A 23,649-nucleotide genomic window follows, 5' to 3' on the forward strand; every position below is an offset into this window, starting at 1 on the left:
CTTTTGGAACTGTATAGATATACACATACCAGGCATACTACACACACCACACCCCTACATGTCCTCTCCCTTCCTCCAGGTCTCCAGTTCTTCAGTTTATAGGATCAATCTGGGACTCTAGGTTGGGAAAATAAGCACACTGTTGCTTTAGTACTATTGAGAACCATGAAATTTAGAGATACAAAAATTTATTCTCAGATATTAGCCTAGAAGAATTGGATGTTTTGAAGTGGAAAGGGAAATAGGTTTGAAGTTAGAGTTTAAATTTTGGGTCAATCATGTATCCTCGTTGTATGTTTCATCATATGTAAATTGGTGGTGGTGATAACAGCTACTTAAAAAGTGGTGTTTTTTTTTTTAATTGACAATAAAATTGTATGTATCTCTTGTATACAATATGATGTTTTGAAGTATGTATACATTGTGGATTGACTAAATCTAGTTAATTAACATATGCATTGCCTCACGTAAACTTTTTGATATAAGGTTTTAGGCTAAGTCCATTTTTTGATTTTTTTTTCACTTTACTAATTCAGAGAAAATAGGTTAAGATGAGAAGCTTCATACTGAAAATTACGTACTTTGTATTTCTATCTTGGTAGAGTTGCAACACCGGTAGAATTTCTACCATGGTTTTTTACTTTATAATGATAATAACGTGAATGATAGTAACAATAGTATCACCTCACTATTGCTGATGATCTCTGCCTTATAATTATTTGGGTTGACAAAGAGAATTCTTCTTGACTCCAAGTGTTCTAAGCTGCTCTTGATTGCTCAATTAATTTGAAACAATGGAGGGAACAAAAGTGTATATGTAGGCAATCCTTGATTACCTGTGCTCTTAGTTGCACAGATAACTCCAACAGTAGCTACTTCAGATGTTTATATTTAGCTCATGAATGGATTTAAGTGTTTATGTTTGATATAACCATGTCTGATGTTTGGGGAACTCTTGTCTTTGGTTTGTTGTGTTGATAATTAAACCTTGAAAGTGTTTTATCGGAATTCAAAGTATATTACTTACAAGAAATATATTAGCCAAAAACTCTTACTTGCAATATGAATCTTCTTGGGAGAGTCTTGTTTGTTTCATTCATCTCCTTGCCATGTAGAAGACTGCTGTAATGCTTGAGTTACTTTTTCTCCTTCTCTTTTTTTCCCTGCCATGAGTTTGTTAATTCACTCTTTGCTTAAAGAAGAATGTCAGAAAGCTAAATTTTTATAAAAATGGTAGCAGTTATTGTTTAACTGAATTTGGTTCCAAAGAAAAGAAAACTGAAAGGCACCAAACCTATATTCAGTTACATTGGGTTGTAGTGATTTAATTACTTGCCTTTGGATTTTTGTGGTCCTCAGAATTCCTAATTGATGCTCACTGTAGTATTTCAGATTTTTCTCCTTTCTTTGAAACCCTGATTGTACTACCTCTTCTGTGGCTTTTATTACTATTTACTAACAGTTACAACTTCACTCAGAGATTCCTATAAAGCAGTGCCTGAAACATCCACGAATGGCAGAATCTTTTTTTTTTTTCCCAGTCATGTCATAGATTTTCTATGTATTTTGGTGTTTGCTTGTTTTCACAGTGCCTTTTTATCTTCATCTGGTTTAGATTCATTGGTTTTAAAATTACAAGTAGTCTTTAGTAATTAACTATATTAAATACATTTATTTCTGGGTTAGGTTAGTAATTATATTTCATTTATAGCCTTCCAACTCCTTCTTTTTTTAAAAGACATTCTTGGAAACTTCTAGTTAGAACTGACTAGGTATAAGCTTGAAAATTATAGAACTCAAGTGTAGTTCAGTTCTGGAGAGATAGGTGGTTGTCTTTTGTGTTCCTGCTCATATGATTGGGGAATTATTTTTTAATGTTAGTGAGAAATTGGTTAAACCACGTTGCTATTAATTTTCTAGAAACTTAATTATAAAATCTCTTGAATAATTGTAGGCTGTAGATTTTCTAATACTATCTTGTTGAATGGGGAAAATACTTTTTTTCATGGAATTTATTCAGCAGCCATTTGTTCCATGGCTTTTGTTGAATTGCAAGTCTTATCTAGATTTTCAGAAATTTGGTTGAATTTTCTGCTTAAAATAACATGGGAAAGTTTTTGCTTTATGATTTTTATGCTACACAGGACATTCTACTAGTCTTCCTTAACAATAAAATTCATTACATCTTCACTATGTATATATTAATAACATGGCCTTAGAATCTTCAGAAGCAAATGAAAATTTTTCATTGATTTGTTTTCTTTGTGTGTATTTTCATCATATGAGTTGAATATGCTCTTAATATAAAAATTAAAATTCATAATAGTGCTATAAAATTTAGATATTTTAATACTCTCATTTTTTACATGGGCATTTTTCTGTTATTTAGTTAATTAGTAGTGCAAGTATAAGTTTGTCATTTCTAAAATGGGAAAAATTGGAATGATCTTAATATATCCTTAATTGGGAGTCACTTTTCATGAAAAATAAATTTAATATTTCTATGAATTTTAAATTAAAAATCTCTCTTAAAAATACTTTGCAAATAAGGAGCATTTGAACAAACTTTATGAAACCAAGATTATTAGAACCTATACATTGTTAGGTCTACTTTAATGAGTTATATCTATCTATGTATAGATATTTATATAATATATACATTTATATATTTGTTTATTATGAGTTTCTACATATTTTAAATAGTGATGAATTGAGCCTAATTATTCTAAAGAATAGTGCCTTTCATATTTCAGCTTGCCAGCTACATAAATTTATTCCAGGAAATTTTTATGACATTTAAAAATCAAGTATAAAGTTCTATTTATGTAATATTACCTTGTCAGAAACTGACATTTAAATGAGAACAAGTTATGATTGGGTATTCATATATCCTGGCTTACCTGGTATTGTCCTGGTTTCTATACCTGTGTTCTTGACATAATAATTAACAGCACCTCCTTTCATTTAAAATGTCGTCGGTTGGATGATGTATTTTATGAAACGTCACATGATGGAATCATTAAAGGGATTTTTTTTGTTTTGTTTTGAGATGGAGTCTCACTCTGTCACCGAGGCTGGAGTGCATGGCACCGTGTCAGCTCACTGCAACCTCTGTCTCCTGGGTTCAAGCAATTCTCCTGCCTCAGTCTCCCTAGTAGCTGGGATTACAGGTGCCCACCACCATGCCCGGCTAGTTTTTTTAATATATATACATATATATATATATATATATGTATATATATTTAATAGAGACGGGGTTTCAACATGTTGGCCAGGCTGGTCTCAAACTCCTGATCTCAGGTGATCCATCCGCCTTGGCCTCCCAAAGTGCTGGGATTACAGGCAGGAGCCATCGCGCCCAGCCTGTATTTTTTTTAAGACCTACTATATGTCTGGAACTGTTATAGGTTTGGAGAACCAGCTAATAGTAAACAAACTAATATAAAAATGATGTAATCAAGTAATTTAGAAGATTTTATATATTATTGTTGCCGAAAAGGTGATCAAGTAGATTTTCTTTGTCAAAGAACATAACAATTTTTTCATCAGTGTATGATAATTGAGTACTTTTGGAATCACAACACTTTAAACATTTAGACAGGATCCTATTAACATTTTAGAAAGAGATTAAGAGGTATTCTATAGATGTGTCAGTATGATGGAAAGAATGCATTGTTTTTAGAAAGTCAATGAGCACTTTAAACACTTTCAACTCTGTTTTAAACCTTTAAGTCTAAAAGAAACTAGCTACAAATACCCATTTAATTAAAACTGTTTTTGAGAAGTAGAACAGGATTCTCAAATGGGGTTGCTGATAGCTTGTAAAAATGTATTCAATATGCCTATAAATTTCTTAAACTGTAGAAAGTGAGTCAGCTAGCCAAAATCTTCTTGGCTGGTAAGGGTGTACAAAATACAGAGTGAGAAGACTGAGTAGGAGGCAGATTTAAAAACTGAGAAACCTGATATCTGGACCAACTAATAGTGACACAGGGTCATTCTTCCAGCTTTTGAAATTCAACTAAAGAATGGCTTTTTTTCATCTAAAGTGTAACTTCTGAAAACATTCTCCTACAAAAGCTTTGGTGGCGTTATGGAAGGTGAATTAATTTATCAATCATCTGTGACCCTGTGGGCAGTTATTTCTTTGGGCAATTAAGAATTAGAACCTGTTTTCTGATACCAGTGTATTGACATATAACTTAATTTTATTGGAAGAAGATGATGTTAGAAACAGTTAATATAATAATATAAATTCTTGTGAAATTTTTCCTGTAAAATTGCTTAGTTTGTATAATTTATTTGGTCCTGTAGTTGATTCTGCCTTCTGAATTATAGTTTGTGTTACTAGAACTGTTTGTTTGAATTTTTCATACAATTAAAAATTGAATTTCTAGATGTAATATTTTCTGAATAGAGAATTTTCAAATTTGTTGATGGAGACTTAGTTCCCTGAGCCATCAGACTTCTTTTACTGTTCACGGACCTTAAATAACATTAAATTGTAATTATCCTAAATATAAATTAGTGTGCCTTTTAATATCACTGTATCTCCCAACAATGTACTTTAATGTTTTAAAATGCAGGAAGAAGTCTTGAAGGCTATGTGAAGTCATTATCTTAAACTAGTTAACTTTTTTTATTTCTCTGTTTTCCAGAAACATTTATAGTTTACTGAAAAGAGGCTGGGGTTGGGTATTTAGACCAACTGGCTTAGGAATCATGGCTCTATTGATTACAGGCTAACAAGCTGTGTGATCTTGGACATATTTTTAACCTTCCTCAGCATCATTTTCCCAAGTTTGTTGCAGTAGAGAAAAAATGTGAAATGCTAATCCTAGCACATAGAAAGTATTTGGACGATCATTTGTGCTTAAAAAAAAGTATTTATTGAATGTTTCTTTAGTTCAAATTCTTTATCTCTTGTCTTCTCTTAGATTTGATTTTCTACCACTTGTGCAACAGTGGGGATGGCTGGTGAGTTCAGTTAGTTACAATGGTTACCAAACTAGAATTAACTCAGATATGGCTCAGATACTCCTGTAGTTCAAAGCAATTCTTTCTGGTTTGTTAATTTCTTTGGCTGCCTATCACCAACTATTCTGAGAACTAATTATTTAGAGTTGGTTATTAGTTCATTTCAAATTTACTGAGCACGAAATCAGTAGTAGACACTGTAGTCATGTTTGTGCCTTGTCACAGAGATGCATGTGACACAGATCCTCCCCTTAAGGAGCTGACACGTAGGAAGTATACGTTGTGGCCTATCATTTGTTCTTCCTCTCCACCAGTTTTCTCTGTAGAATTATGAGTAGCACTAGAGTAGATTCTTACCTAATTCACAGCAAAGGCTTTGAACTTGGGTAGGAAGCAAAGAGAGTGTAGTAGGGAAAATATCCTTGAGATCTGTGTTTGCTGCCTCTACAATCCTTCTGGGACCATTGATGCTATAATAATTTTTTTACAAGCAATGATCTTTTAAAGTATTACCTTTAAATTCAAGTTTTGCGATAATCTCATTGCCTTTTCAGATGTTTGCCTCTTCAAAAAGTGATGTCCACCACTGCTGAGGTTGTTTTTAAGTACTACCAATTGTGGTATTATATTCCTTATGAGGCTCATATTTTAACGTATTTTTTCCTTCTTGTCTCAGGATTACATATCCAGTTTTTGCTTTCAAGCTAAAAAATTTAAAAACCCTTATTTTTATTGATCTGAAAGTTGAAAAACCATGAGCATTTTAAAGTTACATTAGAAAGTGAGTTTTATAAGCTTCTTCTTAAACTCAATTTGTAATCTACAATTATTGCATAAAGTGATTTTAAATCTTTAAAAATCTTGAATTGGCTGGCACTTTGGGAGGCCAAGGTGGGTGGATCACCTGAGGCTAGGAGTTTGAGCCCAGCCTGGCCAATATGGTGAAACCCCATCTCTACTAAAAATAAAAAAATAAATTAAAAAAAAAAATTAGCAGGGCATGATGGCAGGCGCCTGTAATCCCAGCTACTTGGGAGGCTGAAGCAGGAGAATTGCTTGAGCTGGGGAGGTGGAGGCTGCAGTGAGCCAAGATCAAGCCACTGCACTCCAGCTTGGGCAAGAAGTGCAAAACTCCATCTCAAAACAACAACAACAATAACAACAACAACAACATCAACAACAACAGCAACAAGAAATCTTGAATTAAGCTTTTCTATTAATTTGTAACGAATGTCCTAGTGTGAGAATAGGACATCCTATTTGTGACTAATTATTTTTTATAGGTTCAACAAATGTATGTTAACTTTTAATTTTTATAAGTAGAGGCTTAGAAATTTCTTTTTAGAATTTTATTCATGTTCTACTTTAGCATGTTCAAAATACTCCTGTGACAGGAGACTCTTGGTCATTTCTGGACCCAGTCTTTAATTGTCTTTTCTTCTCTTTGACATTCCATTATTTTCTGTGCCCTGAATATTGTGAATGCTACATAGGAAACATTAGATAACCTTGAAAGAAGTTTTATTTTCATAATACACTGATGAGATATATTTGGCAGCACCTATTTTACCCAGGAATCATTATTAAGGTCAACATTGTGAATGAAAAGAACATGCTATTTATCCATCTATATTTAACTATAAAAGAACCATAAAAGAAACAGCAGTTTTTGGAATCAATATGAAATTTCCGTTTCCATTTTCCCTCTATAGACTCACAATATGAGTTTGTGATAGGTGGGTTCTGTGTTACTTGCCTGTTACCTGATCATATATACTCAGCACTATAATTCAGGAAACTGTGAACTATCTATGATTATATAAAAACATAATCTCCCTTGTCGGTCAGTTTCATTGGAATTGAAGGTTTTTTTAAGCACCTGTTTTCATTAAAGTCTCAGTAGTTGCAACAGCCACACCCACTGGGATGTCCTGATAGCTACAGACAACACAGAAAAAACATGACTGAACTGGACTATCTAGTTTGCTGATCAAATGATTTGGGGGCAGGGATGTGTTTCATGACAGACCTGGAATGGGGAATTCGTAGAGGAGCCAAAATGGGGCACTAAAAAGCCAGAGGAGTTTGGGCGTGGTGGCTCCCACCTGTAATCCCACCACTTTGGGAGGACAAGGTGGGCAGATCACCTGAGGTCAGGAGTTCAAGACCAGCCTGTGAAACATGGTGAAACCCCATCTCTACTAAATATACAAAAATTAGCCAGGTGTGGTGGCAGGCACCTGTAGTCCCAGTTACTCGGGAGGCTGAGGCAGGAGAATCACTTGAACCCGGGAGGTGGAGGCTGCAGTGAGCCGAGATCACACCACTGCACTCCAGCCTGGGCAACAGAGTGAGACTCCCATCTCAAAAAAAAGAAAAAAAAAAAAAAAAAAAAAGAAGACAGAGGACCAATCCAATCAGTCTGTTGGGGAAGCCAAATTTCTACCATTTGAGAGTCCAGGTCCAGAGGTCCAGTGGAATGAAAATTAGGAATCAAGGTAGAAGTCTGAGCACTAGTGAACTTGGAGGGAACAAGATCAGAGTAAGAAAAAAAAAAGAGTATGACAGTGAGTATGGAGGAGGAGAGTAAATTAGATGACTACAAGCTGTGTTGGATATTTGTGACTTGGACTGAAAGGTCACAGGACATTGTACTAGTCGCTGGGATATTTTAAAAAAATAGAGTGTCATAGATAATTCCCTAGATAAGTGCTTTCACTTTAGTAAACATTATAGTTAGGAAATATACTCCAACAAAACAAAACATCCTTAAAAATAGATTATAAGGAAAATCTCAGCTACATTGTCTGTTGGGTAAAGTAATTTTGAGAAGGTAGGACATTCAGGAGTTCCATTCTCCATTTATCATAGTGGTTAAGAGGACAGAATCTGTTGCCAGACTTGCTGATTTTGAATCTCAGATATATGATTTAATAGCTAAGGATTTGGGCAAGCTGAGTTACCTTTGCATGCTTCAGTTTCCTTGTCTTTAAAGTGGAAGTAACAATGTGACCTACTTCATAGGACTGTTGTGAGGAACAGATGACTTAATATATAAAGCTTTTCCCAGTGCAAAGCAATTGTAATATAAATTTAAGCTATTATTATTGTATGAAGGGTCACAGTGGGCTAGGGCAGAGATTCCCTTGATTTCCTCTAGGCAAATTGTAAATACACCCTAGAAATGGGCACAGTATGTGGTGTGTTTGTATGGGCAACTGTCCCAAGCCTTAGTTGTGTCTGGGAGGTTTCTCAAATCATGCTAGACTCACTTCCTAGACTTCTCCACATACCTTTCTCTTGGCTAGAACCTGACAGCCTCAGCCTACAGATACACTGCACCCGGGGCAGCAGCACACTGGACTCATGCAAATATTTGAGTGTATTTCTCATACTTTCATGGGTGTTGTAAATATTGTATCTGGAATGCTGGAGAATGCCAGAGAATGCCAGAGAATGTCGGAGTCTGCATAATCACTGTATTTGGGCCTGAAACCAGGAAGCCATATGCTATTTGGGAAGAGAAGGGTTAGGGAATAAGCACACAGAGAATCTGGTCTGCCAGGCTTGCTGCTAATTTCCAGAGTAATTCAGACATGTCACTTAATGTCGAGATCTGTTTTCACATCCATAAGATGTCAAAGTTCAATTTATTGGTTGTCTGATTGCTAGCCAAGCTTTTTGCCTTATTTTGTAAACAAAGCCTTAACTGAGAAGTTGTATACTTCTTCATTCCTTTTAGTTGCATATCTCTTAGCTGTAAATAGCATTAGGATTCTTGGTACCTCAGAACATTGCTCCTAACTTTTAGAAATTCCCTAACTATGTATTCTAAGTGTGAGATGAGGGAAGATACCTCTTTCTTAGACTCTAGACTCGCTTGGATTAAAAATCAGAAGATGTGAATTCAAATTCAGTTAAATGCTCTATGACTTGGTCAAATTACTTTCTCTCTCAATAGCTTGGTTTTTCATCTGTGAAATGAAAATAACAATGTAACTTTTCGGATGAAGATTAAGATAAGAATTTTTAAGAAAATGCCTTGTTAATACAGTCTATTTTTCTTACTCCTTCCCTTCCTCTCCTAATGCTCATGGAGCTTCTAGAGAAAGAGCCAATCCTTCAATACTTGGTGGTGATATTGACACAAATGATTTAATTGTTTTTTCCCCTTTAAAGGACAAAAGAATTTCATGTTTCTGAAAGGCCAGAAATTACTATTTTTATGTGTAGGTTATGGAGATGTAGCCAGTGACTGGAAGTCACCCACAAAGAACAGTAATGTAAAGACAGTCTGTCTTATATTGAAGGAGAAATGTTTCAGAATACCTTCGTTTCCAGATCCAAAAAGGACAGGCTTATAAAGCACAATGGGCTAGAAGCCCAGCTGTGAGGTTGGGAGCCTAGATGGCAGGATTCCATGGATTGTTCTTGCTCTGTTAGGATTTGCGACATGAATAGACCTCAGTTGATCCAGGAATAGACTTCCTTTTGCAGCCAGGAAGAGGGGAAGTAGGAGACTTGAGTGTGCCTGGTATAGGAGAGTTTGATCTTAATTTAGGAAATACCTGGGTATTTTTGCCTTGTTTGTACACTGTAGATTCTAATGGCATTTTAAATGTGAATATCAAGAAGGAAATTCTCATACATTCAGTGAAAAAGAAAACAACAGCAACAGTAACAAACAGCCTATACCTCAACTCATGAGGCACACTTCCTGTGAAGTGGTCCCTAAGTGATTCCTAAGAGCACAATTGCTGCATTTATTAAACTTTTTATTTACTGACGAATGGACAGTAGCATATGGGAGCAATGACAATAGCTGACTGATGAGAAAACAAAGAAATTCCAGTATTCTGCTGTTTTGAAAAAAGTCATTCAGAATTTAGTCATATTGGTTCAGCTGTTGTAACCAAAGACTGATAAGATAATAGAGGTCTTTGTGGTGGTTTTGTACTGAAATCCTTTATCTTTATGATGCACTGGGGCCCTTTAGTGTGGAAAGCTTTTAAAACTGCTATTGGATTCAGAACTCAAATTAGCTGCTGGTATGCTGGGACAGGGGTTCCTTTCTCAGGCAGTCACCACAAAGTAACTTTTATCAGGGGACCTTCTGATAGATTGTTAGTCTCTTCAGTTTACCCTGTTTATTTTTTGTTGACTTTTTGTTGCTATGTTTTGTGACATTTAAAAGAAGGCTGTATCCAAAAAGGCCAATGCTAAATGATGGACTGAGCTTGTGAAGTGGAGACATCACAGTCCATCAGATGTGTGAGGAGGCTGCAGTGTAAAGATGCAGCAGTTTTCCCAGGTTATCTGTGGGTAGAAAAGAGCAATGCAGCTTTCTTTTATGACTAGCATTGTTATTTTGGCTTTCTTCTAAAACGATATCCATTAAAAAAATTAGAACTGACCAGGGAATTGATTCTTAAGAGCTTTTGTTTTCAACTTAATTTACAATCTTTCTGGATTGTTGGCTGAGTTCCTTGATTGATGTTGCTTTGGAATTACTGTTAAGTGCTTTAATCTTTCTAGGATTTATGTGAAAAAGTGTATCTTCATCAGAACTCCACTCCAGTGTCAGTGTCACCCCTACCCACTGCTCTAAACACAGACATTTGTTAGTTACCCAGGTTTCTTATAATTTCATTAAGTCCGATTAAGTTTATTAATGTGTGCATTGATCTAATACAGGAGAATGTCTAGGTTTAAATCTCATTTTAAATTCCCTGGGACATGTTTCCAGAGAATGCCATTTGTTGACTATTAATTTTATTTGGCTTGGTATTTTAACACCATTGCCCTTCATTTATTTTTATTTTTTTTTAAAGACAGGATCTCACCCTGCCCCCCAGACTGGAGTGCAGTGATGCAATCATAGCTCACTGCAGCATCAACCTCCTGGTCTCAAGAGATGCTGCCACCTTAGCCTCCCAAATTGCTAGGATTGCAATTATGAGCCACCATGCCTAGCCCATTTTATTAGAAATAGAAAGGGTGTGGAGAAATGCACAAAATTTAATTTAGCTGTTCTTGTACTCATTTTCTCTCTTTTCCTCTCAACTCTTTTTCTCCATTGCTGTGTTGTTTCTAGATTTTCTCATTAGAAAAACTTAGTTGTCATCACATAGTGGTGACTTCCTTTCAGAGAATATCTATTTAATGAATGACCTGTTTAAGATTTTTATATTGTAAAAGTTCTAGGTATGGGAATACTGTGGAAGAGGTGAGGTAAATCTCCATTTAGTAAAGTGCTCTGCAAGTTGCCTGCCTTATCCGGATCTGGTCTTCAGTGACTTCCAAATGACCAGTCTTATTTCTAGCACCACTGATATTGATTATATATATTTCATAAGGGCAAAATTAGCAGACTGTCATGCTAACTTTTGTGAACTGATGTAAAAAAAGGCTTTTAAATAAATTTTAAACTTACTTTTTTTATTTTAATTTTTGATGCTATATCAATAAGAGAATTGTCTTATTTATCTCATTTTACCTAAATTCTCATCTGTTTTGAATCTTCTCTGTGGCTTTGGGCCTGGGGACAGGTAGTAGTAGTTCGTAAAGTTAAAAAAAAAAAGTACATTTCAGTTATTTTTTTTTCCAGTTCTTCAGATTGTGACCAAAAAAGGCTAGAGGGATGATTTTGAAACTGTTATAATGAAAGATGGTATTTGAAAACTTTTGATGGGGGAAATTGTCATCATATTTATATTTTGAAAAGTGTTTCCTTATTTACGCACTATTGACTTTCTATTGAGACTCAAAATTTTAAGTACAACTGGTAAAGAATTCAATGGATCAAATTCAGTAAATCTGAAGTCACTGGAATAAAGGCCCCTAAGAAAAAAAAATGTGTCAATTTTAAAGGTCTTTCCTAACTGAAGACCATTTTGTGATAGAGCCAAAGGTTAATAAAATCAGTAGTGAATGTAGCAATTTTACAGATAAGCTATTCACAACAAGTGTAGTTACTTGAATAAAAAGCTAATTCAGTTCTAAAATGCCACATGCAGTAGCAGTGAATAGCTGCTTTTAGGTGCTTTCTGGAGGAGGATAAAATACAGAATCACGGCACTCTTCTCTTCCAGCGTCCCTGGCTGCCTGTAAATTGCTGTGAATGGGGCTGTGGGCTGACAGGCTCTATTAAGACAAACTGCCTTTCTCATCGGAGAGATAAAATAAATCAGGTGTTTAGTCAAATTAAAATACTTCAGCTGGAGCAGGCCCTGGGGAGCACTGATCCACCTGACTAATCTGAGAAAAACTCAAGACAGATGTGGTTTGGGGATAAAGACGACCCCATGGAACAAAAAACAAAACAAAACAAAAAAAAAACCCCTGCTGCACTGTCTTTGGAGTTGGAGAACAGATACAGTTTATAGTAGAGAGTGTCAGGCGCACACTGTGTGTGATGTTGGATAAAAGGCATGCTGACTTGTAGAGAAGCTGTGTACAGAAGTGTTTTTGCTGGTTCCCCTTTTGTGGTTTGTGAAACTACCTCTGTTTTTATGTGGGAGCTGGGCAGAAGACTATTTTCTGGCAGTGCTTTTTAGAGAATCATTTTAAGATAGCTTGAAGGACATGAAACAGATGATGTTAGGTAGCTCCTGATGACCTCTGCTGGCCTGGGCAGATCATCAGAAGTTGGTTTACTTTTTTTCCAAGTTGATTTTTTTAAACCTCCAAACATGATTTAGGACATGATTTTTCTTTTCTTTCTTTTTGAGAGATAGTCTCTTCCACCCAGGCTGGAGTGCAGTGGCGCAATCATGGCTCACTGCAGTCTTGAACTCCTGGGCTCGAGTAATCCTCCTGCCTCAGCCTCCTGTGTAGCTGGGACTACAGGTGTGTGCTACTACGCTCAGCTTATTTTTTACAAAAAAATTTTGAAGAGACAGGTTCTTACTGTGTTGCCCAAGTAGTTCTCAAACTCTGGGCTTCAAGTGATCCTCCCACTTCGGCCTCTCAAAGTGTTGGGATTACAGGCATGAGCCACTGCACCTGGCCAATATACTATTTTCTATATAGAGTTAATGCATAAGAGCATTCTAAGGTCTTTTGCCATCCTTAACAAAAGTTGACTATATTTTGGTTGCTCCTTTATGTCTCATCACTATCTGTTCTTTCAGCGCCTCTTACAATTGTAGTTCCTTTGCCATGGCAAAGTTTCATGTTTAATTTTTTTAAGATAAAAAACTTGTATTCACAGGTTGGATGGTCAGTGTGATTTAGACTTGATGTTATTTTTATTACAGTGGCATAAACACATGCTGTTAATTAAAACAGGAAAATCTGCATTATAGGTCTTAAATGCTTGGCTTCAAACCATTATACCCAAACAAATACAGTAGGTACAGAACAGAAAAATGCATCCCCCTCCCACCGCCACGCACACACACAAATTAATCTGCACATTTTGAATATAAGCTATTGTATGGTGTAAATTGTTTTTTCCCTAATTTGAGCCCCAAGGGCTGCTTGGCTATATATATGATCCCCAATACAGGGGGAATTTCAGGCTTGTTACACTACTATGCTTCACTCCAACTTCATTTTTAATGCCACTATTCAAAATATATACATTAAAAAATCTGAGGATGTTCAAGTTCCTTATGTAAAATGGCCTGGTATTTGCATATAACCCATGCACATTCTTTCACATACTTCATATCATCTCTGGATTACTTATAACACCTAATACAATGTAAATGCTGTGTGAATAGTTGTTATATTGTGTTGTTTTGTGTTATTTTTTATTGTGTTGTTATTATTTTAAAAATATTTTCAGTTCGAGATTGGCTGAGTCTGTGGTTGGTTGAATCAGTGGATGTGCAACCTATAGATAGCGGGGGTTGACTGTATGTACTCCTCAAGTTTAAGGAAAAAATAGTGACAGCCTTATGTGAGTGTTTAAATTCTCATTTTAAAAATGCTGCTTTCTGCATTTTCTTCTTAAACGTGTATCTTTTAAGTCCAAAGAAAAAATTTAGATGCCACTGACTGTTTACAATTGGATTGAGCTAAATGGTGTTATTCCATAAATTCAGGTATACTTACATATATCTATTAACCCTGGAAGCACCAATGCATTTATAAATCTTTTGGCTTCACTGTGAACAGAAGAGGCTAAGAAGTCATTTAGGTATTATCTTTAGCCTCTCTGTGCCTATGCAGAGGAGAAAGGGGAATAAGTTGAAGACGGTTGAAAGATTGTTTAAGATGGAAGAAGAGAAAATTTTCCAGTAGTTATTGGGGAATCTAAATACTAGATCCAACTCTTGTATTGGTCCTTGCCCAAAATTTCCTGTGTAAGCTCTTCTTTATTAACAAAAAATTATAGTACAGTAACTATTACTATATCCAATAAACCTTCTCTTAACTTATATCATATAGACAGATATTACAATACAAATACATGTATGTTAGAATATTGCACAAAATATAATAATAAAATATGTATACTTCCCATTTATCTCATGTCTTTCCAATCTATTCATCACACTGCAACCAAAATGACCATATCACTTGTTTCTTAAAATACTTTAGTGATTAGGAATCATTCTTAGAATAAATATGTAGATCATCACACATGGTCTATAAGGGGCTGAATGGTATGCCCTCTTACTAGCTCTCTAGCCTAATCTAATGCTCTATTCCTGTTTATTTTCCTTGCTCAAGTTTCACTAACTTCTTTCAATTTCTGGAACACACCAAACTGCCCCCCATCCCCAACATATGCGTACACACACACACACACACACATGCACACACACACAACGTTTGCCTATAGTGTTTTCTTTTTTGGAAAAGCTCCTTGACCACCAACCACCCTCTTGCAACCCTTTCTTCAGTTGTAGTTTCTTTGTCATTGCAATTTCACATTTTCTGGAAAGCTCCTTCAAATCATGCTCTAACTCTTCGTCTAGTTAACTCCTATTTATCCTTCTGTTAATTTGTTGCTTTTTCAGATTACTTTCCCTGAACTTGGGCACCCAAATTTGGTTAAACTCCCACAGAACATTTGTCTTATTTGTAATTCCTATGTAGTTGTAGTTTACATTTACATGTTTGATTACATGATTAAGGTGTCTCTTCAATTTTTTTTTTTGTTTGTTTTTGAGATGGAGTCTCACTTCGACACCCAGGCTGGAGTGCAGTGGCATGGCCTCGGCTCACTGCAACCTCTGCTTCCCGGGTTCAAGCGATTCTCCTGCCTCAGCCTCCCAAGTAGCTGGGACTACAGGTACCCACCACTATGCCCAGCTAATTTTTGTATCTTTAGTAGAGACGGGGTTTCACCATATTGGTCAGGCTGATCTTGAACTCCTGACCTAAGGCGAACCACCTGCCTCGGCCTCCCAAAGTGCTAGGATTACAGACATGAGCCACCGTGCCCAGCCTATCTCTTCAAATTTTGAACTACAAAATGCCTAAGAATAGGGACTGTGTCTGCTTCTACTTGCCACACTGTCCTTAGTTCTTGTTATAGTACCTGACACATAGTTGCAATTCAGAAAATGTTTATTGAATTAAAAATTTATTCATTATGTAAATTTAAAAAATATCATTCTTGTGTTGTATTTTCTCATTCCTGTATATATTAACAAATACATTAGTTGAACTTTTTGTCCTTTTCAAGAGATCTTATGGATCTTATGATTCTTTTTGGGAAACTACTTTTGTATTTTGGAAGTTCTGGATCAATAAATTCTTCCTTTTACCAAGATGAAATTCCCATTGCTGAAGTAAAAACCCATTTTCTTTTAATAAATTCCAGGATCTAGAAGGAGTAGCTGGCCACTAGCCTTGATACAGTATTTGTTTCCTTATCCGTGGAATACACTTTCTAACAACTTTATTTTTCCTTTAATTTTGATTTTAGGCCATTGTTGAGCTCAGTAAATCTGAGGATATAAGAGATACTGACAGCTTTTCTTTTTTTTTTTTTTGGACCGAGTTGACATTAAGAATCCCATGATAGTCCTAAATGTGGTAGCTTCTCTGTTGACATCAGTCCTACCTTTCAGAAATCATATACTAACAAGTGCTAGCCTGTATCCTCTGAAGTTTCTCTTTCTCCTTTGGGCTACTTTAAAAATAAGGCCACTCATAATTAAAATATTTTCTCAGATCGTGATGGTGCTTTCTTAGTAGGAATGAGGGGGTTTCATAAGGAGGTTGGAAGTCTCTCCTTCTGCACACACAAAAATTGGCAATCTTTGTCCCCTTTGACAGCTGGTAGCATTTTTCTGAAAAGCTTTCAAATCACAGATCATTTCTTCATAATGAAATCTGTGTGGCTCAGATACAGTGGGTTGAAATTCTTATCTTATGCTGCGGTAAAATGCTCTAATTTAGATTCACAAAAGGATTCTGTACCCTTTACTTAGGAGAGCTGTGCAATTTGCCCATAAAAAGACTGTTCAGCACCATTAGTGCATACCATAAGTGTTCAGCGACATCATATTCATTAAACAGCGTATCCTTATGCATAACCTTTTCAACCTTGAATGTGTTTTTTTCTCTTTGAAAAATGACAAATGACAAATGACAAAGGGGTGATAGAGCCCCCCAAGCAACACTGTTGCCTTTACAGATGAACTTGGGAATTTTACTTGATCCTTTCTCAGGAAAAAAAAAATCACATTCAATCTTTTCTCACCTGAGGCAGTTTTAATTCTCTCTGTAGAATTCTCTCTATGGCCAAGAGATTGACTCCTAACTTCTAAACTTCAGTGACATATCTTTGTACAATAGAAAATTTTGTGAGGGCAAGGATCAGAAACTTCCTCAAGTAACTTTTATTAAGCACCTACTATGTCTTAGATACTGTTAGTCACTGAGCTTAGAGGTGATTATAGAATATTAATATAATCTATAGTTTCTGATCTTTCATATTAAATATGGATTTCCTAGCTTGATCAGATAGATTGGGGGCAAAAAGGAGAAAATGGGGTAAGTCTGCTTTTTTTAGAGCAAGAGGGGAGAGTGAGTGAGAATTTTACTAGTGACAATACTTTCTCTTGGCAGGAACAGTGAGGAACCCTAGCATTCATTCCACTGCTGTAATTACTCTCTGGTGTTCCTGCACCCTCAATGGCCTCCAGTCATTTTCCCAGATCTTTAAACGTCTTAGGATAGTCCCTTTCTAAATTCTGCCCTCCTTTCCCCTGTTCATCCAGGTATTTCTCAAGCTTGTGAGATCTGTTCTTGCTTCCATTTTAGGTACACCTGAGAGCCTGGCAGAAAAAGAACGGCAGCTCTCCACCATGATTACCCAGCTGATCAGTTTACGGGAGCAGCTACTGGCAGCGCATGATGAACAGAAAAAACTGGCAGCCTCACAAATTGAGAAACAACGGCAGCAAATGGACCTTGCTCGCCAACAGCAAGAACAGGTGAGCCCTGGAAAAGGCGCTGACGAACTGGAGATGTGGAATGTGCCAGGCTCAGAGAGTAATCAAATTGATTGGCTTATTTGTTGTAAGCTTTCCTAAAAAATAAAAATAAAAAATAAGAAAAGACGGAAAAAAAAAACAAAGCCTTCTGGAAATCTAGGGTCTTTAAGAATGTTGAGGGAATATGTGTACAAAAAAGGCATTATAGCAACTGGGCATAACTAAAATGATACATTGTTTCAGGTTTGGATTTGATTAATGATTTGGGGATGCTTATTCATATAGACATCACATATAATCCCTCTGAAGCTTCACTATGAGTAAGTGACTTTTCTCTGCGCCTTATTTTCCTCATCCAGAAAGAGGGGGTTCTGTTCCAGAAAAACTTTGGGAATCTTTTAGCTCATTGGTCCAATGATTTTCTTCAGGTTTAAAGTCCAAAGAGGTGACTATACATTTCAGTTTTCCTCAGATAGCCCTGGTATAATGCCTGTTTTGTAGAGTAATAATACCCTGCCTCCTTTTACTTGTGAAAGTTTTCTTGGTTTGGGTGATATATCACATGGTCACTATTTATAGCATAGGTAAGTCATTGAATACAAATTAGTACATGGTTCCTAAAAGTATTTGACTTGATTGACTTAGAATTGAGAATGAAGAAAAAATAGCAAAGTTTAAATATACGTCTTTTAAAAATAAATCACTTTCCCAAATGTTTTTTCTTGTCTCATAAGAGTACACTAATCTAACAATGATTCTATAGAGTAGTCCCTGATGCTTTAGATCAGACAGATCTAAATTAATGTGCAGTTTTTAGGAATCTGACATTATTACTGGAATTATCTTTTCAGTTAAATGTATTTTATAGGAGTATATATAGCAATATATGCTCTGTTGATTTTAATGAGTTGTGATGTCTGGTATTTTATATGCTTGAATATTTGCCCACATGTAGGAATATGGACTCAGCCCCTAATGGAAAATAACATAAAGGAACACTGTAAAAAATCAGAAGTTAGAATGTCATTTAGCCATCCAGAGATGACACAGTAATTAACTATTGACACTTGTGAATAAGCTAGCACAAATTAATCTTGACACATTTGCAGACGAGTGATATCTTACAGTGAACACTTTGTAATTATATTTCAAAATGAAAATTAAATGACACTTAAAACTAGGTTGTCATGCTCAATGAAGCGAGCATGTAGCTCAACCGATTGGCAAATAAAATTCAAAATTTGAGCCACATGGTGCTTATGTACCATACTTCACTGTGTCAAACCCATACGTCTAGAGTGGATGATAGTAATTGCACTGTGGTGTTTCGGATGCATTTCTATGCAGCACTTTATCATTTAGGAGGGACCATCAATATTAGATGCCTAGTGGCGTTTCACTGGTTTGCTAAGAGGAAATAAATATTCAGAGGATCCAGCATCTATACCTAGAGCTGCAGAATGTGTTGTACATTTCTGATTTGAATATCCACAAGCAGAGTGGGCCATCCCAACCTGATTAAATACTATTTCCACTTTAAGTATAAAGCTCTGACAAGGAGTAGTCTCATTTATCACACTGTAGTCTGCATTAGGGGCAGCTTTATCATGGCTTCCAGTAGGAACCAGTTGTCATCCGAAATCATAAAGCAACATTTAGAAGCAGACTGCTATGTTGTCATCTTGTGCTGAATGAAATATAATTTGGGCACTACCCCCTGCATAGGCTAAAACATCAAAAAGGCTTGGGAAGTATATAGCTTGGAACTGATTTACGCTCATTTTCACTTCCAACATAACCGATTCTAGAATACTGGCTTTGGAAATAGGAAGAAATAGGAAGAAAATACACTCTTGACAAAAAGGCACTACTAAACAAAGTCCTTCTGAGTGCTCTCTGGCTGCTTTTCTCTCTGGCTTCCTAGGTTGGCAGTGAGTGTGTTCTCACTAAGGATCACCTCTCTGGACTTCAAGCTCTAGCAGCTCAGCTTTTGAGTCAATAGTGGCCTGATGCCTGACTCATACTTCATAGTAAACACTATTATCCTAAGGAAGCTATTTGACCTCCTGAGAGCCAGAGACAGTCATCAGTATGGCTTGCATTAAATGGTTAACATTTCTTTTTATAGACCAGATAATGTGTTTAGATGTTGAATTTTATTGTTGGATGAAACAAGGAAATATAAAATTTGTATATAGATCCTGTACTGTGAAATAAACACATTGTTCTCAAAAGGATAAATGGATAAATGTTAAATTACAGCTTAATTTGTTTTTAAAAATATTTTGTACATCACATACAGCATCAACAAAAAAAGCTAAAGGTTTTTTACTTTTTGCTGTGTTCTTTGGCACTCCTTTAACAATATTTGTAAATGTATCAGTTCTGAAAATCTTTGTATCAGGAAAGGTTTTGCCAACATAGACCATATTAAACAGTAATAGAAAGATTTTTCCTGTCTTTGCTTACAGATTTTACTTTTTACATCCAAATTAAGCCATTTAGAAAAATGTAGCCAGAGATTTTTCTATCTATATTCTACAAGGATTCGATTTCTAAAATCCCATGATTTCCATCTGACCAGTGCAGATATAGGTGAATAGCTCACAAATATAATAGAAGGGGTAGTTTTCCTACAGACAAAGCAGAGATGGCACTTGTTTAAAAATTTTTCCTTTCATCCATCTTTCTGATTTGGCCTCTCTCATTTTATAGGAACTCTTTCACATACAGGTGCAGTAAAACATTGTTGTAATACCAGGAGAAATACCTGACGTAATGGCAGAGGTGTAAGCATTTCATTTTAACTTAATGAAACTTTATTTCTGATAGATTGCGAGACAACAGCAGCAACTTCTGCAACAGCAGCACAAAATTAATCTCCTGCAGCAACAGATCCAGGTCAGTGTATTTTATTACTCTCGTCTGATTATACTTAGATACTTTCCTCCTTGAAAATGGAATTTAAAACTCTGCAGATGTACCCCTGTCTTATAAACAGCACCAATAGGGCTGTTTTCAAGGATGTTGTGCACAATTCTATAATTGAATGTAAGAAATATGTACTAGATGGTGGCCTAAGCATTCTTCTCTGATGTGATATGTAAGCAAAATAACCCTTATCTTTTTTCTTTTTGCCTTTTGCCTAACACTACCTACTGGGAATCTAATGGTCTCCCAGGTAGCATACAGATGGTATTTTTTATTGCCACTGACCACTTTCTGTTTTGTATTTTACCATGTAATAGTACTGTAGAGAGAACTTACTTTTAATTTACTTGTTAGGACTAATTGGACCAATTATGAGAAAAATCTGGAAAAAGGCTGTTAATAATTTGTTCCTTAACAAATATTAACTGTATTCCTTCTAGAAGCTAAAGGGAATAGAGAGATTAATGAGTGATAGTTTGTCTTCAAGGAGCTTACAGTCTAAAAAGGAAGAAAAACTTGTTCCTGAATAATTATGACATGGTGTAGAAAATCCCTTTTTCTTATGGCAATGTAAAAATATATAGATCATAATTACAATGATCTGGGGAGGAAAGGTGATGGTCTGATTTCTGTCATTCTTTTAGATACTTGATGGTTAACTCAATGAACAGCTATTTGAGATAGGCAAGGAAAATGGCCTCCCTTTCCAAATAGGAATATAGGTGTGTGACGTCTAGAAAGCCCTAGAATAAGGAACTGGCTGTCTAGTGATTAATCCTCAGAAATACTGATCACAGAGTTATCCCTATCCTACTGTAGACTCTTGTTTCCCTTGATTATTGGAGAACCTGCTGGGATCTATGATTCAAACTAGCTGGGCCAGTGTATTCTGAATTATATTATTATCATGCCCTTCTGTATTTAAAAAAAAAATATCAGTAGCATGAGGTCATAGTTTACTGCAATATTCTACCTCATCGACGAATAACATGGATTTTACCTTCGATCCTTGCTTCATTTTGTTAATCATACTCAGTGTTCCAGGTAGTTACTGCACTTAAAGTACTAATTTGGTATCTGAAGCAGTCCCTTTACCTAATTGGCATTTTGTCCAGCTATTTTCAATAGGAGATCTTAGCCAACTTTTTTGTTGTTTTTTGTCGTATTCAATATTCCAGATTCAAGTACACATGTTGCAAAATAAAAAGTCCGAATATAGATGAGTTGTAATGTCTGGCATTTTTGACAGTCAGCCTTTACAGTGAAATCTTGGAATAATTTCTCATCCTGATATCTCTTTTATGACTCATGCTGAGACCCTTAATTAAATAACTGTCCAGGTGTTCCCTTGTTCTGCCCTTATTAGAATTTTCAGTGTAGCTCCTACTGCTCAGGTCAAGATTTTTAGCCTGTGGCTTCCTACATTTTTCTGTAGATCCCTCTGTAAGAACTCAGTAGGTGTTAAATAACATGATCGTTTAGTTCTCTCTGTTTCTCCTATTTGTAAAGCAGGAATGGAGGAAGTTCCCTGAGGTGTTCTTATATCAGTTAATTATTGTTTTTACTACTGCTTTATAACTTACTTGTTTATTCTTTTCTAATATATTTTACTTCTTAGTCCAGTGCTATTATACTGACTGGTTGTCTTCACTGATGTTTTCCTGTGGCACTGAAAACTCCAGGTGAATAGCAACCAAATCAGTTCAGAATATTTTTACGAAATACTTTTAGTATGTATTACTTATCTATGATTGTGTAGTTATAAATTGACTGCATCTTTTTCAGAAAAGTACAGAACATGATCTTAAAATATTCATTGGAATGAACATTTGGAAACATCAATTTGAAAAGATAGTAGTAATTTTTTTCAAGTTTTCTAATAGAAGTTTGATTGCTTTTAAAATGTGTGGATATTTCTTGTTTAATTTTTTTTAATTTAAGCTAATCAGCACTTGAACTTAGCAGTATAAATTATAAAATAAAGATAGTCAATGTCAGAGTTACATTCACTTTAGAAATATAAGATTCTTTGTAATAAGAATTCAAATTTTTTAAAAAATAAGAGAAAGCAATAAGACCTGTATTTATAGTTCATTCTGTCCTGAGCTACTGCTTTATGGCATATCTTGTCAGTATTTACCTTCTACATATGAGACCATTCAAAAAATTTTTCAAATGCTGAAAAACACATACTCCTTATACAAAATGTATTCACCTCTGACACTTACAAAACAGGTATTTGATATTCAGACTTTCTTTTTTTTTTTTGGAAGGGGAAAGGGTAACTATATTTTCAAATATGGCTTTTGAAATTTAATCAAATTTAAGAGAGAGATTATTGTTGGATTAATTTTAAATGCTTTCTGAGCAAAATATGAGACTTGAGGGATGCTTCAAACATTTTTTTCTATCAAAAAAAGAAACACTTTCTCATTTGAACCCAAAACAGAACAAAGGATAAAACAAAATTATTAAAGGTGAATTAAAGATTATTAAATATATCAAAAATAAAACCTAACTTCTCTTTCGAAAGCAAATGATGAATACAGAGACAATTTGAGCAAGTTTGACACTTTTTTTTTCTTTTTATATCTTGAGTCCTAGAACCTATTAGCTTACATGGTCAGCAAGATTAAATCATGGCAATTGGCTATGGGTCATGAGTATGAGGTGGTTGCATTCAAGATCATTCCTCTAGTTTAGAATGCTGACTTCTGAAATAGTACTATTTTTTTCCCCCCAATTTGCAAGCTTTAATAGAAACAAAGGGAAGAGTGCCTAACCTCTTGTAACAACCCCACACAGACACATCTGGGTCTATTATAATGGAAACAAATGAAAATGAATGAATGGCTTCCACAAATTGAAAAACAGGATTTTTCATTAGAAATAGGAAAAGGCATGATTAAGATAGTACTGTAAAAGTTCCCATGTTTATTTTATTTGCAATTATTCAGAACTTATATGTGCAGTTAAGAACAATTTTATTTATATTTCTTCCTTGAATATATTTTTTAACATTATTTTGCCTTTGTAAATTCTAACTAAACTTTTAAATAGATTCTTCTAAAGCCATGTAAACCATGTTGGAAAAGTATGATGAATGATTTTGTGAAATGTTTTTATAGTTTTGATGAGTCCATTTTTATCTTTTAATAAATCAGGATAATAATTATAAATGATTATTAAAATATCACTTTAATATTAGGTCTTTTCAGAGAATGTTTGCTTTATAAATTCAGATCCCTCTGTGCTTTGGGAAAAATGATGATTTCTCTAATTTTTTACATGTTAAGTAATTCTCCTGATATGGAGCCCAGGAAAAAAATAGATATTTTTG

The 23,649-nt window shown here is 35.2% G+C and overlaps 1 protein-coding gene across 33 annotated transcripts in view; it reads left to right on the top strand.

Moving 5' to 3' along the window:
* SOX6 (SRY-box transcription factor 6) overlaps positions 1-23,649 on the top strand; it is a 757,470-nt gene that overhangs the window by 519,169 nt on the left and 214,652 nt on the right. For all 33 annotated transcript variants that reach the window (XM_054523662.2, XM_054523669.2, XM_054523670.2 and 30 more), the window contains 2 exon segments: positions 17,206-17,378; positions 20,211-20,279. In XM_054523662.2, the coding sequence (XP_054379637.1) occupies positions 17,206-17,378; positions 20,211-20,279 (242 nt within the window).

This window comes from Pongo abelii, chromosome 9 (assembly GCF_028885655.2).
Source record: "Pongo abelii isolate AG06213 chromosome 9, NHGRI_mPonAbe1-v2.0_pri, whole genome shotgun sequence".
Classification (NCBI taxonomy): Eukaryota; Metazoa; Chordata; class Mammalia; order Primates; family Hominidae; genus Pongo; species Pongo abelii.